General features: G+C 54.4%; 1 protein-coding gene across 2 annotated transcripts; it reads right to left on the bottom strand.

Moving 5' to 3' along the window:
* Positions 1 to 4,049: 4,049 nt before the first annotated feature.
* Positions 4,050 to 13,311, bottom strand: Nptx1 (neuronal pentraxin 1). 2 transcript variants are annotated; one of them, XR_002817682.1, is made up of 6 exons: positions 12,721 to 13,299; positions 12,229 to 12,436; positions 10,182 to 10,426; positions 8,729 to 8,908; positions 7,509 to 8,014; positions 4,050 to 7,477 (listed from the first exon to the last, which is right to left on the bottom strand). XR_002817682.1 is itself a non-coding variant. In XM_004639507.2 (5 exons), exons 1-5 carry the CDS (start codon positions 13,168 to 13,170, stop codon positions 7,793 to 7,795), a joined length of 1,305 nt encoding a protein of 434 aa, XP_004639564.1. In that variant the 5' UTR covers positions 13,171 to 13,311; the 3' UTR covers positions 7,507 to 7,792. The 2 variants fall into 2 exon arrangements, 1 of the variants encoding a protein (XP_004639564.1); XM_004639507.2 differs by lacking the exon at positions 4,050 to 7,477 and having other exon boundaries at positions 7,507 to 8,014; positions 12,721 to 13,311.
* Between the last annotated feature and the right edge of the window lie 7,035 nt (positions 13,312 to 20,346).

Here is a 20,346-nt window from a genome sequence, read left to right as displayed (position 1 = left end):
TGGTCCTACCCTGGGACCCTAAATCATGACTTATCTCACAATAAAAACTGTGGAAAAGTGTAAGAATAATAAAATAAATAAAACACTGTGGAGAGAGTGAAAAGGCAACCTGCAGAATGGGAGAAAGTCTTAGCAAATTATATACCTGATAAAGGATTAGCACCCAGAATATGTTACATACTTCTAAAGACTCACCACCAAGAGCTAGAAAATAAAACTCAATTCAAAAAAAAAAAAAGGAGCAAAGGATTTGAATAGATATTTCTCACAAAGATATTTCTCCTTCCATTCCTGTGCCTTCAGCTCATTGATCATACAGAAATGATCAATAAACACCTGAGAAGATGTTTGGTGTCACTAACTTGGGGCGAATGCAAACCAGCTACAAGGAAACCCCACCTCACGCTCATTAGAATGGCCTCCCTCAAAGCCCCAGAATGACAACCACCCAGGAGGTGCGGTGAGACCCGGCACCTGTGCACTGCTGGTGGGAATGGGAAATGGGGTAGCTGCTGTGGGAAACCGTTTGGCAGTCCCTCAAAAAGCAAAATATAGAATTATCCTACGATCCAGCAATTCTTGAGTGTGTTCCCTCAGAGAGAAGATGCAGATGATATTTGTGCACCATGCTCTGACCATATTACTCACAGCAGTCAAAGGGTGGGAGCAGCCCAGGTGTCCCTCAGCTCACGAATGGATCAGCAAAAAATGATAGCTGCGTCTATCCGCAGGGGAAGCACGTCCACAAGGGAAGTATCCTCAGCTACAGGAAGGAGAGAGGCACAACACATGCCCCAGCGCAGATGAACCGCGGAGACACCACGCCAGGGGGAGGAAGCCAGCCGCAGGAGGACACATGGTGTGCAATTCTCATCCTGTGGGGTTCCTAGAGCAGGTAAAGTCAGCCACAAGGCAGATTTGAGGTTCCAAGGAGCTGGGTTTGGCCGCAGATTGGAGAGCTTTTACTTAGTGAGTATGGAGTTTCTGTTTGCAGGAATAAGAAAGCTTTGAAAGTAGCTAATGGTGGTCACACAGCACTGTGAATGTAATCAATACCACCGAAGCACACCTTAAAAGGGTACATTTTATGTGATTACATATTTATCACAATTTTTTATCACAATTTTTTTTAAAGTCTTTCATCAAAAGCCATTGAATTGTACAATTTACACAGGTGAATCACATGGCTTGTAAATGTAAAACAAAAACCAAAACAAAAACAAAAACAAAAAACAAGAGAAGCAGAGAGGAGCACCCCGTCCATCCCAAGACCCATGAGAAGATGCGCGGGGCCACAGGGAGTGGAGGGGCAGGCGCCAGCACCTCTCCCGGCCCACACTGCTCCCGGCTCATTCTGGGCTGCGCACAGCCTCCCTTGGAAGCCAATTTTCTGCACAGTGAAAATGTTTTCCCTCATCCCACTTGAGCAGATGGCCCCCCACCTTGGCCTGAATTGAGAAGCACAGAAATCAAACAGGGGACAGACGGCCTCCTTGGCAGTGTCGTACAGGCACACAAGCCTGAGAGCTCACACACAGCCCCTGCCCCGCCCGCGGGCTTCCTCATTCCTGCATACTGGAGCTAGCCTGTGCCAAGCTGGGCCTCCAGAGACCCTGCCTACCCTGCCTGGGCTCCCAAACCTGTTGCCTGGTCCTGGAAGGTACTCAGAGACACCTCCTGGAGGAACAAGGGAACAAGCATGCTGTTGGGGCCTTGCCTGTGATTTTCCAGCCTGCAACTCTTCCTGCTGGGGCCCTGTTCCCTTCCTGAGGGGAGGAGGTAGAGCGTGCTAGGACAAGGGTGGAGAAGTGTGACCCGCAGGTTTTGGAGAGGCGTGCAGAGACCCCAGTGGAAGGCCACCAGGGTGAAAAAGCATGATAGCAGAGGGTCATGAGCAAGTGGCAGAAGCCAGAGTTCCACAAGCAAGGACGTGCGGGGCTTGCTGTAGGAAGGGTCAGGTAGCCCCTGCAGGGATACTGCTGGTCCTTACAGGGCAGGCAGACTGACCCTTAGGCTCTGGAAGAGCCTGAAGAGGCCACACTGATCACTCAGGCTGTCCCTGTCACTCTAAGCTGGAGGAGCGGGCCGGAGAGATGGTTCAGTAGAATAAGCACTTGCCTGGCAAGCGCAAGGGTCTGAGTTCAATCCCTGGTACCACCAAAATAAATAAATAAATAAATAAAAATAAGCTGGAGGAGGTTAGGGAGACCCCCATTGACCTTCCCAAGTGACCATGTCAGCTTGGCCAAGTGCATGTTCCTTCCTGGAGGGGCTGGGAGACAAAATTATTTCCAGGCTTTAAAAATCTCACTCCTGGGGCTGGGGAGATGGCTCAGTAGGATAAGTGCTTGCCTGGCAAGCAGAAGGGCCTGAGTTCAATCCCCAGTTCCACAAAAAAAAAAAAAAAAAAAAATCTCACTCTTAGGAACATTTATGTGGATGTCCAATATGAAGGGAAATGTGTGGCCCAGTGCATTCAGAAGAGCTTGTGGCCTCTCCTGGGACTAAGCTACTTGCCTAGACTTGAGTGAAGAGGTACATTCTGCTCCCATGGTGACATTTTAAGCAGCCGAGGCTGTTGTAACTCTGCCGAGTATGGGACATGGGTGTGTATGACACTTCACCCTTTGACCCCTTGCTCCTTGAGATCAGCAAGGAGAGGGACACTATCTGGCTGCCTTGGGGGAGGGGACATGGGACTGTATAGGTTAGGACCCCATCATGCAGGCTGCTCCTCCCCAGGGGCCAGGACTGAGCACATTGCCACACTAGCCTGCTTTCTGGAACATAAGACCTAGCCCAGGGCGGGGGGTTCCCACACAGAGCACAAGGCAGAGTAAAATGTGCTGCAGGACTGGCCAGGGCTTGGGTTCCAGCCACACCTGGTCCCCAGGTCTGGGTGTCTCCCCCTCTGATGCTCAGTGGAAGAGATAGGGAAGTGGACAAGCCCCAGAGCCAGTCAGCAGGCAATGAAGGAGAGGCGCAGAAACAGTCGTTGAGGTCCTGTGTGGCAGTGGAGAAGGAGAAGACCCTTGAGAGGTGGCCAGCAGCTGAGGGCTGGCTTGGGCTAACACTAAGCAGATTCTCTGGGGGACACTGCAGGCCAGGAGATATCTCACTGCCCATCCTCAGAGAGACACCCAGAACCCGGTTCTGCACACGCTGCAGAGGACCTCCCCCCCACACACGCACACAGTGGCCATGCGCTGCTCCCCACTCCAGCTTCTGCAGAGAAGGGCAGCTCTCAACCCCTACCAAACCCCGCCTCCTCAGTTCTGGCCAGAGAACACTGGGGCATCAGGCAGGAAATCCCTGGACAATGCCAACAGGAAGCTAGAGGGGCCAGTTCCTCCTGCTAGCTCTGTGTGTGTGTGTGTGTGTGTGCATGTGTGTGTGTGTGTGCAAGCATACGCGCAAGCACACACACACGCATAAGCAGCCCAACCTGCCAGGTTAGTTTGGCTCCATGTTCTCTGATCTCACATTATTGGTGTCCTGAGACCTCTACAACCAAGGAATTTGGATCCTGGTCCTTTTGTCTCTTGGAAGGGAGCGGCTTGTAAATTCTATGTATATACAGACTAGAACTTGGTCAAGGAAACATGACCATCCCCAGCCCAGGATTCCCACATAGTCACTCATGCCTTTTGTCACATGGATGTGGGGACACTCTCAACCTTGAGTGCAAGGAAGTGGTGCAAGGATTTGTTGGCAGGATGTGGCAAGGGAGAACAGACAGAGTTGTTTGGGAATCCCATGCCCAGACCCCAGTAGCATTCATCCAATCAGGAGTGGAAGGGGTGGAGGAGCCAGGAGTTACTCTGCATCTGGTGAGCTGGGAGATCACTTCTCCCTACGCTTCAGTGTCAGCCACCCATGAGAAATGAGGATCCCACTCTAGTACCCAGGCTCTGTTGGGGCTGTCAAGGGGCACAGTGCAATGGAAGCACACAGCATGAGACCTGGGCAGGCAAGGTCGAGGAGGCGAGTGGGGTGGAGCCAGGCTGGGGACATCAGCCAGTTTCAGAAAACAGTCCAAAGAGCCCACAGTCTTTCTTCACTCTTTACTGTGTAAAAATAAACTCAACAATTCATGTCATTTCAGCAAGAAAATGAAAAAAGAAAAAGGAAAGCAAGAATACCAGTAGAAATAGTGCATTTCCAGAATTGCTGATGGGAGGTGGCAGGTCCCATGGTTTTGACCCATTTGATACCCAAAAGGCTGCAGATTGTATGAAAAATGTACAGCTTTGGTTAGCAAATAATGAAAAAGTAAGGTACATCGATTCTCTTTCATATTTTACAGTATATACATTATAACAATATCAACTTTAGGGGGTTTGCTCTTTTTTTTGGCAAATAAGACAAAATTGGGACTCTAAGTATTGGGCTTTTTTTTCTCCTCAATGACATGTTCCCTTTTAATAAATCATACTTCAGCCCACTGTGCACAAGAGCGATGTGTTTCCCACCACTGGCGGAATAAATTTACATGCTGTGTTTGAAGAGACAAAACCATGACTCCTTCAAGCCACACACTGGTGGCCATAAGAACACTAAGGCCTTGGTCTTCTTAGCCTCGCTGCTTCTATCCAGGTTGGCACTGATGCTCAGATCCTCAACCCATTCCACTTCACCAATCAGCTCCCAGACAAAGGGCCCACCCAGAGCGGCCTCTCTGGCCTCCTGGTCCCTTGCTGGACAGACTGCAAACCTCATGCCAGCCTCTCCCCTCCCCCTTACTGCCCACAAGACACCCCCTTGGTCTCAGGTCCCAGGGCTGGTGACAAAGTGATCTTTGTGGTATTAGAAAATAAACTGGGAATCTACAAAAGGAAAAGAAAGCATACAAAATGTATCTCTTTCTTCCAAAATACACGCTTTCAGTCCTATATTTTGGTGGAGCCTGAAAGTGTTTTCAAGGGAGATATAGGTTGAGATAATTTATAGGTTTGTCCTATTCTTTCATAAAAATACTCTTGTTTGGTAATAAACTTTTTCTTCTACAGTAAGAGAAATAATACTGTGTTATCAAAAGCAAGAAGGCTTTACGATTCAAGTGGGATCTAAGCCCCCCAGGGTCTGGGGAGCCTCCGTGGCAGCTCTCCCACCCTGGACCCCCAGGGAGCTGTCGGACACCAGCTCGGCAAAAGCAAACACTGTCTTGACAGTGCTTTTTTATCTTCTTATTTTATAAAATGGCTTACCTGAGAGAGGCATGTATTATTCAGTGCAAGAGGGAACATCAATCAGATTAAGGAGTCAATGGGAACTATGTGGATTAGATTTGCTGCTCTGTCATCTACCTTTCTTGGGGCCAGCAAAGTGCCAAGTATGAACACAGTGAGGGAGTTGAGGGGCTTGGCACCAACTCCAGTTAGGGGTGGGGTGGGAGCTAAATGTCAGCTTCTGTCCCGAGCACCACAGGTGCACCAGGGGGCAGTGGAAGGAAGGGGAAGGGGAACGAGCCAGGAAGCTGGAGGGTCAGGGTCATAGGCATAAGCATCCGGGGTGTGCTCTGCCCTCTCTCTAGGGCAGAGGATGGCTTGTGGTCCTGAACGGACAGCTCCCACCTTCCCACCTGGCAGTGGTGGTGGTCTGGGGTCCATATCGGCAGGGGCAGGGGCTGGTGGCAGGTGCCAGCAGGAGCGCACTGGGCACAGGCGCTCTGGGCTGAGCCAAGAATGGCTCCCACATGGGTGGGGCTCAACCCAGTCTGGAAAAGTGATTCCAAGCTCTCTCACTCTCTCCCAACCACGGTATCACTGGGGCTTGTTCTCAACCTACATGTTTGAGATGTTTCTTGGTGTGTTTGGGGAGTGGGGAGGGGGAGAAGGACGCTGGCCTCTCTCTCAACCCCCTCCAACACCCCTGGCTTGCTTACCCAGACATTTTCGGTAGCTACATGGGTGGTCACAGAACACTGGGTGGCACTCGGCACACAACATAGAACTGGAAAAGTCCATGCAGGCAGGGGAACACACGTTGGACTAGGGAGCAAGGAACACGCCACCCCAAGGAACATGCAAACAGAGAGAAAATCCCTGCAGATCCAAGGATGCCACAACCCGACGGCACTGAGGAAGCACAATTACCTAAGAAAAAGCCACTGTTGAACGACGACACGCAGCATGGTGCCACATCCGCACCCCCTCGCAAGAGTGATGCATTGCAGAGTGGCGACCTGTACCGTGCAGACACCCACGAGTACAGCGACACAGAGACACCGACACAGACACACACAGATGCACTAGGTTTCCGACACACCATGGACCTGCACTGGAGGAGACAGATGCCCCTGTAAGGAACAGCAGGTACACAACCTGTCTCTGAAGAGGTGTCTGCAGCTGCAGACGAGCCAGCAGCACAAAGGATTTCTAGAAAGACTTGCCAGCCTTTCCCAAGCCAGACTCCTGGGCAGAGGGTCCAGGGTGTCCTCAGTGTACCCGGCAGATCCAGGACAAAGCAGGGGCTCACCTTATCCTGGTCATGACTTCTGAAATGTTCACACTCATGACTTCTGAAGTGAACACACACACACACACACACACACACACACACACACACACAGCTTTTTCTCCCCTCTTCCAAGAGACTAGAAGAAAATATTCATGCTGCTTTTCACAAGGAGAAAAGAAGCCAAAGATTCTGGACACAAATCAGTGTCATGGACCAGTGGCAGGTTTGGGGCTGCTGCAAGGCAGAAGGCCCATGAGCCAGAGGAGGGGTAGCAGGTCCTATTCTGGCCAAGCCTGGCTCCACAGGAGGAGTTTGCCAGCCCTGGCCACCTAGGGTCTGGGGATATGGGAGGAATATGGCTGTCATAAGTGCCATGGGGATACCCTTCCCATGGAATGGCTAGGTGAAGTTCCCCAGGGCCTTTGCAGCTGGGTCTCAATCAGCACATGGGTCCCTCATCCAGAAGGCCCCTGCTGGAAGCCTCTGGTCTCCCACTGCCAGAGGCAGCACCAGTGGCTACAAGGGTGTGACATGTCTCAGAAGCTGGCTAAAACGATGGGACAGAGCCACTGAGAACATCTGTAGGCTGTCCCCAGGCCCAAGCTGCCTCCACTGCAGCAGGTGCGTGGGAGCTAGCAGGTGTCTCGTCCCAGCACAGCTAGCCTCAACCTTCAGAGCACACACCCCTAGTGCCAAATAAAAGTCCTCCGTGGGAAGTCCACCCAGCCTTAGCAAACCACTGAAAGACATTTAGGATGTCAATAGAGAGCTGTGTGGCTCTGAAAGAGGTCTGTGAAGGAAGACAAATGCTGTGCTGAAGGAGCTGCACACAGGCAGAGGCTGAAGTTGGCAAACAGACTTCAGACCCATTCTGAGATTCCCCAAAGCCACAAAGAATGGAGGAAATGAAATACCTCATTCTAAAAGAAAAGCTTCACCCAGCCACATATTCAAGTTCACACACACGTGCATAACGTTCTCTCTCTCTCTCTCTCTCTCTCTCTCTCTCTCTCTCTCTCTCTCACACACACACACACACACACACACACTCCCTGCACTGTTCAGAACATCACTGCTACCTGCTCAGCTGTGGTCAGGGCAGGCCTGGGAAACAGTCGGGACTCCCAGGAAGAAGTGGGGTATCATCAGGGACAGAGGAGAGCCAGGACTGCTTCGTGTGCATGAGGATAAAACCAGGCTGTGTGTGCATGTGTGTGCAGGGGCCGTGGCCTTGATTCATTCCTGGGAACGGGAAAGAAGAGACGATGGATCATCACCACACAAGCAGGGTGGGCGGGTGTGGGACCTGGGGCTCAGCCCTGGCTGGAAGCTGTCAGTTGATCTGGCGACAGGCCTCAAATGTCCACTTGGTGGCTCCACCGTAGATCTCAATTTGGGATTCTGCCCAGGCAATGACGTTGCCAGAGAGGGCCTTGGCGCTGCAGGTGGCCAAGTTGTACACTTCCCCTGGGGTCAGCTTGCGGTCCCAGATGTTGAAATGGGCCAGCTCACCTACAAATGCTTGGGTGGCGTCAAATCCACCACCCAGAGTGTCCTTTAAAAAAGAACAAGGGATGAGGATAAAAAGGTCTGCCGGGTGATCTGCAAGCCTGGCTAGCGGAGTGTGGCTGAGTCTGTCTCCCCCCACCAGGAGCTCCCCCAGATACTCTGGGTACCTTCTTGTCTCTTGTCCCTGTGTCTTCAAGTCAGGCATCTTTCCTTCCCTAAAGGGAAGCTCAGGAAAAAAGACTGGTGCCAGACCCCTGTGCTCTGCATTCAGATCTTTCCCTGGGACCCTGAACCCTGCTCCTCCTGCAGCCAGTCCCTTGGCCAGTGAGTGAGGGGACAGCAGGGCTATGGACAGCCATGGCAGCAGGCTTTGGGGTCTCACTTAGACCCCCCTCTGCCAGCTGCAGTCCACTGCATCCCAATAGGAATAAAAGGCTCGACTTCTCTAGCCCTTCATCTCTCTCCCCAGTACCCGATGGGAGATGAACCATTGCATCAGAACTAAATTATTCATCAATAGAAGCAAAATTGGCCTTCCCACAGTGAAGAGAGTGGGGCAGTTACGGAGAGCACTAAATCCAAATTCACTTCTGCCTGAGTTCCTGAAGCTACTCATCCAGAGCAAGTATTTTTCCCTTGTTGCCCTCAGCTTCTTCTCGGCCTGTCTTCACCCCCCCACCCCACCAGCTGCCACCTGTCCCCTTCTCCTACCCGGGCCTCCGATCTGGTACCACATACCTCCCGCAGCCCTAGCCAGTACCTGTTCCTGGCCCAGCACCAGCACACCCTGCGGCTTGATGGGGTGGTAGGGAGCCAGGTTCTCGCCGTTGCCACCCTGGGTGCCATCCTGGTAGGCTTCCCAGACCCCATCCCTGGTGGTCCAGGTGACACAGATGTGGTGCCACTTTCCATCATTGATCACAAAGGGGAGCTTGGCCACCTGGGATGAGAAAAAGGCACTCTGTGTAAGGGTTTGGGAGTACCACAAATCAGTGGTGCTTCTTTCTCATTCCACTTTTCAAATTTATACCGGGAGCCATCCTGAATTCTGGTGGCTATCACCCATCAGCCCCGCCTGTGGTGGGTCATGGAATTATATGGGAAATCTACCAATTTGCCAAGGGTGTCCCTGAGAGTCATCTGGACACATGACCACCTCCCTCTTACTCATCCTCCTTCCTCTTAGCTGGACTGCAAAACCAGCCCTGGGATGCCAGTGTTCCTGGTGACTGAGTTTACTGCTGCCTGCTGGGCTTCACTGCAGGGCTTCTCCTCCCTTTCAACTCTCTGGATCTCCAGTTTGGTCTACAGTTTCTGAAATCTGCATGGGAGGATGGCACCTGCCTCTACACTCTCGGACCAGTCTTAGACCTGGAATTATACAGCTCACTCCATCCCTAGCAGGGGGAATGGGGCAATGGAGCACAGACACTCACACCTTTACCACTTGAGGAAACGGGACCCAGAAAGCACAGGCCTTGTAGGGGTCCACTTGGTGGCTCCACCATAAGTTTAAGAATAAGGGTTTGGAATCCAATTTCCAGCCTGGTTTTTAGCAGTTTACTGCCACAACAGCAGGAAGATGAAGGGATTTGAAAGCTGGTCGCTAATTCCAAGGCAAGAATGAAGAACTCACGAGAGGGAAAGGGGTGCTCTCCTCCTCCTATGAGATGGGGGCTGAGTGGGGATAGATCTAGGCGAGAGAAGCATCTCTTGGAGCATTTTTGCCTCCCAACCCAGAGCATCTATGGTCACCCAAACAAGGAGCCAAGGCAGTCTGAGGCCAGGGAGGAGGAAAAGGAGGAGCCAGGGTCACGTCAGCAGGAGGGACTAGGCCAGTGATGGAGAGCCTTTCAGAGACCCAAACTGCCACCCAAAACTCACTTATTTATCATAAAGTGCCAACACTGTCATTAAACCTGAACACTGTTTTAGTTTAGAAAATACAACTCATGACATCATCACAGAGAGGGCTCTGCATACTCGCTGCGGCACTTGAGTGACAGGCTCCTCATCATGGGGCTACATGGGGAGGGTCCCCTTGATCATCTCCTCCATCCGGGAGCCTGACGGGAAGGTTCCAGTTCTACCTGTTCCCCAAGGGGAGCAAGCGAAGGTGCACTTCTCACTCTGGTCTTTGCCAGATGCCTCCCTTAGCCCTCCAGGCCTGACACCTGCAGGGCTGGCCCCTAGCGGTAGGCTGGGGGTCCTACCTTGTCGTTAATGAGGATTTCCATGGGGTTGTTGCCCCACTCGATGAGGACCAGTTCATTGGCCTGGCCAGGCACAGCATAGGAGAAGGGTGTGCCCACGCCTGGTGCTGCACTGGACTTGAGCCACATGCACACAGTGAAGGCATACATCTCCGGAAGGCTCTTCCGCACCTTGGCATACATGTAGTTGGTTCGCAACGGGAATGTGAGTTGGAATTTGTCTCCTGGGCGGTTGTCTTTCTGACCTAGGGAGGACACAACCCAAGTCCTGACATCTGCACCTTCGTATCTGAGTCGTGTTTGGTCCCCACCAAACCCTGTGATGCAGACAGGGCATGTGGCCAGCTGGCAAAAACACTGGGGCAAAGTCTCTGGCAGGTTCTCACCCCTGTATGGTGCCATCTCTGGGAAGGCGGAATGAGATGTGGTACAGGCTGGGGTTGTGTGCACCCAGACTTGGGCATGAACAGAGAAGGGACTTGTGTGGGGCCAGTGCATATCATCTACCACCTGGGAAGGTGCAGCGGGGGAGGGATGAACCAGGCTAGCTCCCCTCAGAGTAGCCCCTTTGGGGGCCGACCTGATTCTGAGTCTGTGATGGTGCTCACAATCCCTCACCGCGCCTCTTGAGCTTTTCTCCTGATCTTCAGCAGGTCAGCCAGGCTGCTGGTGCCTGCCCCGCAGGCCAGCGTGCACAATTCAGTGCAGCCTTCAGCAGGGAGCACTATTCCCTCCCCTGAGCTTTTCCAGGAACTGTGCTGAGAAGGCAGGACAGCAGGGACCCCAAGGTGACTTGGTTGAGGGCACTAGTCTCAGACAGCTTCCTGAAAACTGAGGCTCCTAGCCTGGTGGCTTCTCCCTTACACAAGGCCACCAGCTTCTGGCCTGCCAACCAGTGTCTCCAGGGATGTTCAAAGCCCCCACCCACCCCACACATGCCTGGTGTGACTAGCTCCTGGAGAAACACCACATGGAGCAGCAGGCACCCGCCGGAGCCCGGGACCACACACTGGGCCAGCTCCCGTGTGCACACCTGTGCTCCTGCCTTAAGCACACCAGAAAGCCATCCCCCAGGCCAAAAGGGATTTCCAGAAGGCATTCGGACAGGCCAGCAACCCCTTCCTCCTCAAAGGGGTCTGGGAGCAGAATAGGTCTGGCCCTCAGTGCAGTGCTCCCCTACAGTAATGCTTTAAGGGGAGGGAAGACGGGATCCAGCCCCTGGCTTCTCTCTGGGGTGTTTTTATTTCCTTCATCGCCCCTTCTTCCCTCCCCCTCCTTCCAGAGGTCCCTCTTTCCCCTGATCTGTTTTTCAGTTACATAACACGCCTTAAGATGGCACTGTTTAAATCCATCCGGCACATTTTGCAGTCCGAGCTGGGTCACGTGGCCCTGCTCCTCGCCGCCCCCTCCCCCCTTTTACAACCTTGTTTGATTTCTTCGACTTCAAGGCAGAGCTCATCCTTGCACCCGCCCCCGTGCTCAGGGCTAGCCTGAGTTGGCAAGAGGGGGGACACTGTGGGGGTGTGAGAGATATTCAACCTTGGGGTCACTCAGGAAAAAAAAAAAAAAACGGGGAGGGGTAGGAGATGGAGGGATTCAGGGTGAAGTGAGGAGAACTTGGTGATCCCAAGAGGATACCTGGACCTTGGAGAATCTGGACACAAACATGCCCAAGGGCTGAAATGGCCTCACGTTGCTTTTTGATGGTGAGAGACCAGTTAAAGCAAGGCTCTGCTAAGGGGGAGGGTTTGGGCCAACGACGGCTACTGTGCAAAGTTACTGAAGATTAAACAAATCAGACTTGAAAAATCCTGCGAGGATTTGAGTGTTTCTGAATGGGGGCGCACCATGCAATCCCATTCCTGCCTCGTTTCTTTCTCCTGAGAGGTCTCAAGCAGAACACCCAGCCGAACAGAACCTGGGAAGGGGTTGTGGGTGGAGGAGCTCCGGGGTGTGCCGACCGGAACTGGGCAGCACAGGGAGCCTGAACCAGATGGTGTTCCCAAAGGGAACCCAGGGGACATTATGTCCTCCCCCTAGCCCTTACCTTTCTCCAACTCGCTGATGCGCTGGTGCAGGGAGGTCAGAGCGCTCTCGATCTTGATCCTTTCCTCGGTGTCGTTCTTGGGCCCCCCCTTGCCCTCCTCCAGCGTGTTCACCCGAGACAGCACCTGCCGCTCCAGGTCATCGATCTTGCTCTGCAGCAGATCCTTGAGGCTGTTGGTCTGGCTAGAGGAATTGAGGCGGCTGTACTGCTGCGGGGCACAAGGGCAAGGGAAAGCCACACCATTACTGTAGAGCCGGATGAAGGGATGGAGCTGGGAGGCACGAGGCGCGGTACCCTGGGGCGACGCTGGGGGAGGCGTTCGGGGGAGCTGGATGAGTGGCTGCCTGTGGGGCTCCACAGGCTCGGGGTGATTCGGGCCGGCGCAAGGGTTCACCTGAGGCAGGGATTGGGGGATGCCAAACCAACTTGGTTTGGGGCAAGGGAGGGCAGAAGGGCGCACCACCCCGAGGGGAAAAGGCGGCTCACACGGACCTCGAGGTTCTCCAGGCGGGTTTTGAGCGACTGCAAAGTTTGCCCGAGTTGGCTGAGTGTCTCCGCAGCCGGTGTCCGGGACAGGTCGCCCATGGTGTTCTTGCCGGAGCCAGAGCCGAGCTGCTTGCGGCCGCCGCCTGTCCTGGTCTCTCCGGGACCCGCGTCCAGGGTGCTCTGACTCTCACAGCGGCCCAGCTTGGTGGTCAGCTCGCGGATGGTCTCCTTCTGGCTGAGGATGGTCTCCTTCTGCTGCAGCACGGTTTCCCGGAGCTGCAGCACGTTGCTCCGGAGCTCCTCCGCGCCGCCAGCGGCCACGGAAGCGGCGCACATGTCAGCGTCCACGGGCACCGAGGTGCAGATGAAGCGCGTCGGCCCGAAATCCTGGGCCCCAGTGCCCAGGAGGCAGAAGGCGAGGAGCGCACAGGTGCGCGCGGCGCGGCCGGCCAGCATGGCTGCGGGCACCTGGCGCGCCGGGCCCGGTTCGGCTCGGGTGGGGCTCGGCTCCTGCTGGGACCGGGCTCGGCTGTCGCTCCGCGGGCGGCCCGGGCTCTGGGCGCCGCGGTCCTCGCCGCCGCGCTGTCTGGCCCCCACTGCCGCCTGCGCTGCGGAGCCCGCGTCTTTTATGCTGCCGCGGGAGGTGGGGGGGCTCAGCGCCGCCGACGTCAGCGGGGGAGGAATCCTGCTTTAATTGTCTGCGGCCCGGACCCGCGGCGCGGCAGGGTCGCTCTAGAGCTCGGCTGGGGCTACCTCGGCCCGACCCCTCCCACTGCCTTCGCCCGCCCGCCCCCGCACGGGCAGCGCCGCTTCCCCGAAGGTTCCGAGAGCCCAGGGTCAGGGTGCTGGGGCCACCGGCCTGGCCATCTGCGTGGCGACCCCAATCCTCCCACTGGCTTCTGGGGGAGAGGTCCGGCCGGGGCCAAGAGGCGGAACGTGGTTCAGCTAGCCTGACTCCGTTGAACAACCGCAGGATCCGGACCTAGGACGAGCCCACGACTTCAAATAGTCTATGCAATTGTCCATGCCCGCTGGACAGCGCCGCGGGACTGCTCCACGTTTCTTAGGTGTATGTGTGTGTTTGAGAAGCAATGAAATACGCGGGTCTGGAGACTTCTTGTGGCCTGGTTCCCGGCTCTGCTGAGCTCTCCTCCGCAGCTCCGGGGCCTGGCCACCCCAAGGCCCCTACCCCGTAGGGTCAGGGCACCAGGAATTTCTTGGAAGCCGCCCTCGTGAATGGAACGGTCCCAGCCACTCGGACCGGCCCATTTCAGGACTGACCGCTCCTCGGGAGCTGGAAGCTCTTCCGAGGGGGCCGTCTGTGCCCGCGTGCTGCGTTTTCTGTTCCTGATGTGCCCCCCCAGCTTGTCTCACTTCTCGGACAGCGCGGGGAGTGGGGTAGGCAAGGGTCCTGGAGGTGGCAGGGGCGTCACACCTGCAGAGTCCACAGCTGACACTGTACTCGCAGACATCTCACCCCGCCGCCTACACTCGAGCTTCCTTCTGGTTTAGCGGCTCTGCCAGGCTCAGCTGTCTGGATTCCCAACCGGATTCTGATGCCCGGCCCAGTGCTGGGGACCAGAACCCGGGCCGATGTCCCGGCCCACGGAGATCAAAGAACCCAGAACGCCTCGGAAATCTACTCGCCCAAGTTCACGTGGTACAGAGGCGGAAACGGAGACAGGAGATTTCAAAGCCACCGTCTTGTGGGTCCCGCTGCCCTCCCCTCCCCCATTTCTTTATTCCAGTTCTTTTACTAGACTCAGCGATTAGCCAGGCAGGGTCCCTCCCTGAGGCTTTCAGTTTCCGGGTACTCAAAGGCAGCTCCGGCGGCTGGGCATCGCCTTGCGCGGGTGGAGGGCGTGGAGCAGAAGCCAGCTGGATGGACGCCACGGCTTCCTGCAGCCTCCAACCCCGGAGCATCCTTCTCGTCCGGGTCTCAGTCTCGAACCGTCCCCAGTCCCAGGCTGCAAGACGCCGCGGCCCCTGAGCATCCCGTGCTCCTTCGGCCGCCACTTCTGGGCGCCAGAGGGACCCCGAGGCCGGCACGCTGCTGTCCTCGATCCGCGTGGGGAGGGCGTACAGGTTCCCGCCCCAGCAGCCCCACTGCCTACTCTCAGGCTCAGACACCCGCCACTCAGGGGCTCCCCACTCGGGCGCGCGCCCTGAGAGTCTCGGGCTGGTTTATCCGGAGCAGCCCTGCCACTTCTGCCCTCCCCCCGCCCCGCGCGCCTGAGTCGGTCGGAAGAGGGAACCCTACCCGCCCCCGGGCCAAGGCTCCCGGCGCTCCCCCACGCATAAACCGCACTCCAGTCTCCAGCGGGCCCTGGGGCTAGGCTGTCCCGGATGAGGGCGCGTGGGCACGAGAGTGGAACAGGCTGTGTGGGTGGAGCAGGCACCCTCCACCAGGCCTTGCGTCCGAAGCCCACGAGCGGCTGACGCTCACCGCAAACGAGCAGTCCCCAGGGCCTGGCACCTTGCCACTTGGGTTCCCAGGATGGGTCTGCCCTTCGCAAGGGACGAGGGCGCGACGCCAAGAGGGAGGGAGGACGTGCACAGCAAGGAATCCAGGCACAGCGGGAGAGCGGCGGGGCTCGGGCCTGGGCGATCTGGGGGAGGGAAGACCCGTGGTCTAGTCGGCTGCCACTGTGAAGCGCTGTGTCGGTCCGCCAGGAGGCGCTGTGCGGGACGCCTACGGGCTCTGCTGGGACCCTGGAGCGGGAAGATCGCATTGTCGCGTTCTTCTACCCTCTTTAAGTCCACTTCCTTGGGCAATCGGGAGTCCATCCTAGGTGTGTTTAGAGTTCCCTCTGCTCCAGACGGTCTGGAAGCATCTGGAGCCTCCGGGGCAAGGGGTTGAAGTCCCCTAGCCAAACCCAAGGGATCTGCTGCCGGGTGATGAAAACGGCGCACTGGCAGCCTCTTGTGTGCACACACTGTTCTCGGTGCCTGGCATGGGTCCCACACCTCAGACCTACGGGCTGAGACCCGGAGGAAGATCTGTAAGAGTCCTCCCAGCTGGGTAAATGTGATTACCTAGAGACATGACCTAATTAACACTGGGAAGCTAAGCACACATAGAACACTGTTATGCCCTCCATGCCCATGCAGCTGATTTAAAGCATAGATAACAGTAATGGTGCAATGATTAATTAATTAATTATTTTTTTCAGTGCCGGAGATTGAACTCAGGACCTTGCACTTGCCAGGCAAGTGCTTATTCCACTGAGCTATCTCCCTGGCTGTAATGGTACAATGATTAGGCAGTGATGCATCTTGAACATTTATTATTTTAGCTTTTAATATGTATTTAAGTACACGTTTATATAAACTTGTGTGTGTTTGTGTGTGTGTGTGTGTAATGAGGGATTGAACCCAGAGCCTCCTACATTCCAGACAAATGCTCTATATCATTAAGCTACACTTCTGGCTCGTGGTTTTTTTTTTTTTTTTTTTTTTTTTAAACAGGGGCTCACTACATTACCAAAGAAGGGAGGTCTTGAGCTTGCAATCCTCTTGCTTCAGTTTCCTGATTAGAGGGGATTAACAAGGATGTGCCAAGGGGCTTGGCTGCAATTGGTGGCTGTATTTATCAATCAGCTTGTAAAATTCCTGAATCTCCAATGGCTCAGCACACTGCTGGTGGGAGAAGTGTGGGAGGGAAACCTTTTCATTTGTGGAAGGCGAAGGGAGAGGGGAGAATACAGCCTAATAGTGGAAAAGGTGGGTATGCACACAAAACCAAAACAGGAGAGCTGTGCAGGGTTGTGAGGGTCCACTGCCCACCCAGGGTGTTTGCCTAGTGAACAGTGGGAGCCCATGCAGGGTGTGTCCAGGCCTCAACCTGCAGCATCTGTGAGGCCTGTCCTCTTTCAGTGGCAAAGCCATGAGTAGGTCTAGATCCATCACTTTGAGAAGCAGAGTTCCTGTTAGCAGTTGTCTTAGTTACTTTTCTTGTCTTTGGGACAAAACACTTGACACCCACATTAAAGGAGGAAAGGTTTATGTAGCTCACAGTTTGTAGAGGTTTCAGCCTGTCATTGGCTGGCTGCACTGCAGAGCGGGGTGGCTCGGCAGCGAACAGTTCATGGCACCCACAAAGCAGCAAAAGCAACAAGGGGGACACAAGGCTCTGTCCTTTATATTGTATACAGGCTACCTGTCTTTGGGTGGTTGTAGCACTCTCAACCTTAATCCCAGCCAGAACCATATATACCAAACCAATCAGGGGACTGTGTTACTAATCACACACCCTTAATCCCAGAATCACCCACTCTTGATTCAGCCACCTCTGAAAAAACCCAGTGACCACATGAGGCTTTAGGGGACAGCTAAACACAAACCATAACAGCAGCGATGTGTTCTCAGCAGGGCAATTGCCCATGCTCTGTGCTCTTCTAGTGTGAAGACCCACAGTGTCTTTTGCAGTAGCTGCCCCTGCAGAAAAAGGATGCACCAGAGGGAAGTGGGGCCTGAGGAGAGGCCTGGTGTCTTAGTTACTTCTGTCTTGTTGCTGAGACAAAATATCTGATGTCCAAAATTAAGGGAGGAAAGGTTCATTTAGCTCATAGTTTGTGCAGGTATCAGTCAGTTGGCTGCAAGGCAGGGTGGTGTGATATGGAGCAACAGTTTATGGCAGCAGAACACAGCAAAAGCAACAAGAGCAGAAGTGGGGCTGGTGAGATGGCTCAGTGGTCTAGGGCACCTACTTGGAACAGGCTTGGCGGAGCACAGGGACCACGGTTCAATCTCCCAGCACCACATGCCAGCCCGCCCCGCCCCTTGGCGGGCTGAGCTGGCCACACACACACACACACACACACACACGAATAAATAAATATTTTTTTTTAAAAAGAGCAAAAGGGGTAAAAGGGAGAAACAAGCCCCTTTACCCCCCTTATATTGCATGCAGTCTACCCACTCCAGGGTGGGTGCAGCACTCACACTGCCAATCCCAGCACTAGACAATGAACCAATCACAAGCTAGATTCAGTCATCTCCAAAAAGCCCACCCCCCAGGAACACATGAGGCTTTGAGAGGACATCCCAACACAAACTGTAAGACCTGGGGTCCCTGCTGGTCACAGCTGTGGGACACACTTAGGCTTACCATGGAGCCAGGGGCAGGCTCCTCTGGAGGCCGCATGATGGGTCACTCTGCGTTGTGCCAGTGCCACCTCTGGGATGGGCAACACTGTCCCGTGAAGTAGATGGTGTTTTTAGTTCCCTGGGGTGTTGTGCAGTCATTTTACAACCTGTTTCTGTTTTCAGCAGCTCCTATTTGCTAGCTATGGTCACCTTCTCCACCTCAGTGCTAGTCTCACAGGGATATTCACTTTGGGACAATTCACTGGGCTGTCCAGGTACCACTTGCACGTTCCTGTATGGTTATATCCCTCACACCAGGGGCATGGGGACAGTGTCCATAGACTGTCCCCGAAGTAAAGAAGAGGGCTTCAGGATGCCACCAGGGAAGAGTCCATAGAGGCTTCTGGGAGTTGAGTTTTCAGGACACAGCCAGGCTGTGCTTTGCTCCCCCGCTTGTGAGGCAACCCTGAGGCCAACAGGTGGGTGTGGGGCTGCTCTGACAGTAGGAGTCTTGCAGGGCCTCTGAGCCACAGCCTCAGCCCACCTGTGCCTCCGTCACTCTCCTAACACTCCTCACACCAGCTCTGTGTGACTGGGCACAGCTCATAGAGGAAGGCATCCCACTGTAGCCTTCCCATGTGTTCTCTTGATGGATACCACAGAGCCCAGAATCATCACCAATGCTTACAAACAATCAGTTGTCTTTTCTCAACATTTCTCTTCCCTCAGTACTGGGGATTGAACAGAAGACCTTTACACTGCACGACATCCCAGTCCTTTTTATTTATTTATTTATTTTTTTATTTGGAGACATGATCTTGCTAATTTTCCCAGGCTCAAACTTGATTTCTCTGCCTCAGCTCCCACCACGTCCAACTTCCTCCTCAAACCCTTTCTTTCCAATTGTTCATTTGATTTTGTGAGGCATGGCTGGACTCTTAACCCCACTCAAGGAAGTGAACGGAAGCCCAAGGTCACACACAGGTCCAGGGAAGGCATGGAAGAGGCAGAAGTGGCTGTGTACTCTTCTTGTAAGAAGCCCCTACAACAAGATAGAGGAAGATGGAGAGGAAGCCCCCCACCCCCACTTGTGGTAGATCATCTACCTGCCCTGGTAGAGGAGAGACCAGTCCTACAGTTCTGCAGGTCATAAATTCACGTCCATATAAGGAAACTTTCAGCCACTGCAGTGGCTACCCAACAGACACCCATTCACCAGCAGCAGTTCTCCCTCAGAAAGTCCTGGCTCCCTCCAAAACCACCTGGGCCAGCTGCTGGTCAGTCTAGCTGGGCCTGGACCATCTCTCTTTCCCTCCCTTGGGACTGGACCCAGCACTACTGTAAGTGCTAGGGAATGGATACTCTTGTGCTGGTGACTTGGTCCTAAACCAGCAGTTTTTGGGAGAAATTGAGCAGGCTGATCCAAGCAAGGATTTCGTGGTGCTAGGCAGCATCTTGGATGGTTAGAACAGTGTACATATTCATTATGTTTGCTCTCAGATCAGTAAATATGTCCAGAGAGGGCCTGCGGAGATAGCTCAGTAGAATAAGTGCTACCCTGGCAAGCACAAGGACCTGAGTTTGATCCCCAGTTCCGCAAAAAAATTTGCCCAGAGAATCTGCTGTGGGGCAGGTCAGGTACTGGGGCCAGGGATGAATAAGACACTGTCCCTCATCCCTGAGAGCTCAGTCACAGGGGCTAAACACATGTTGACACATCTTCAACACTGGTACATGGGGCCTGGAGGCCACCAGCCCTCAGGGAGTTGGGGTTAAACAGCACATGCTCAGGGTGGGGGTTTCCCTGATTGAAACAGTCCAGAGAAGGGGCTGGAGTTGGAGGAGAGGGATGGCTGGTATGAACTGTGCAGGAGCAATGAGGGGTATATGGGATGCAGGGAGCCAGTGTCACCAGGATACAGGGAGTAGAAGGAAAGGGGTAGCCTGGATGCCTCAGAGCGGAGCTGTGAACAACCATTCTTCCTGGCCCTGGGAGCAGCCAGGATTCAGGAGCCCAGCAGAGCAGACTCTGAAATCCAAGCTTTGCACAGAAAGATGGCAAAGAGGCTGCTGCAGGGACAGCACTGTGGTACAGCCTGGGGGAAAGACTCCCTGAGGACATCTTGGGAGATTTAGTGAACAGATGGCAATGCTCAGGTTTGGGAGTGAGGGATAGGCAGGGAGCCGGAGGACCCTGGGCCTGCTCCCATGTGGAGTGAAGGGTTGCTGCTGCCTGCAGAAAGGGGAAGCAGGAGCTGGAGGGTTTGGAGGGAAGGAGACCCTGGCCACTAAAGCTTGCACTGGGCCACATTGAGTTTGAAGTATCTGATATCTGGGAGACTAGAGCCATAAAGCTCGACACTCAGTTGACACAGCATTGTACCACAAGGGGACTGTCCTGGACTGGCGAGATGGCTCAGTGGTCTAAAGCACCTATTTGGAATGAGCTTGGGAAAGCACAGGGACCGCGGTTCAATCCCCCAGCACCACATGCCAGCCAGCCCCGCCCCCAGGTGGGCTGAGCTGGCCACACACAAAACACAC

The sequence above is a fragment of the Octodon degus genome, unplaced genomic scaffold (assembly GCF_000260255.1).
Source record: "Octodon degus isolate 3935 unplaced genomic scaffold, OctDeg1.0 scaffold00112, whole genome shotgun sequence".
Lineage (NCBI taxonomy): Eukaryota > Metazoa > Chordata > Mammalia > Rodentia > Octodontidae > Octodon > Octodon degus.
Note: the sequence above shows the minus strand (reverse complement) of the source record. Positions and strands in the feature narration are given on the sequence as shown.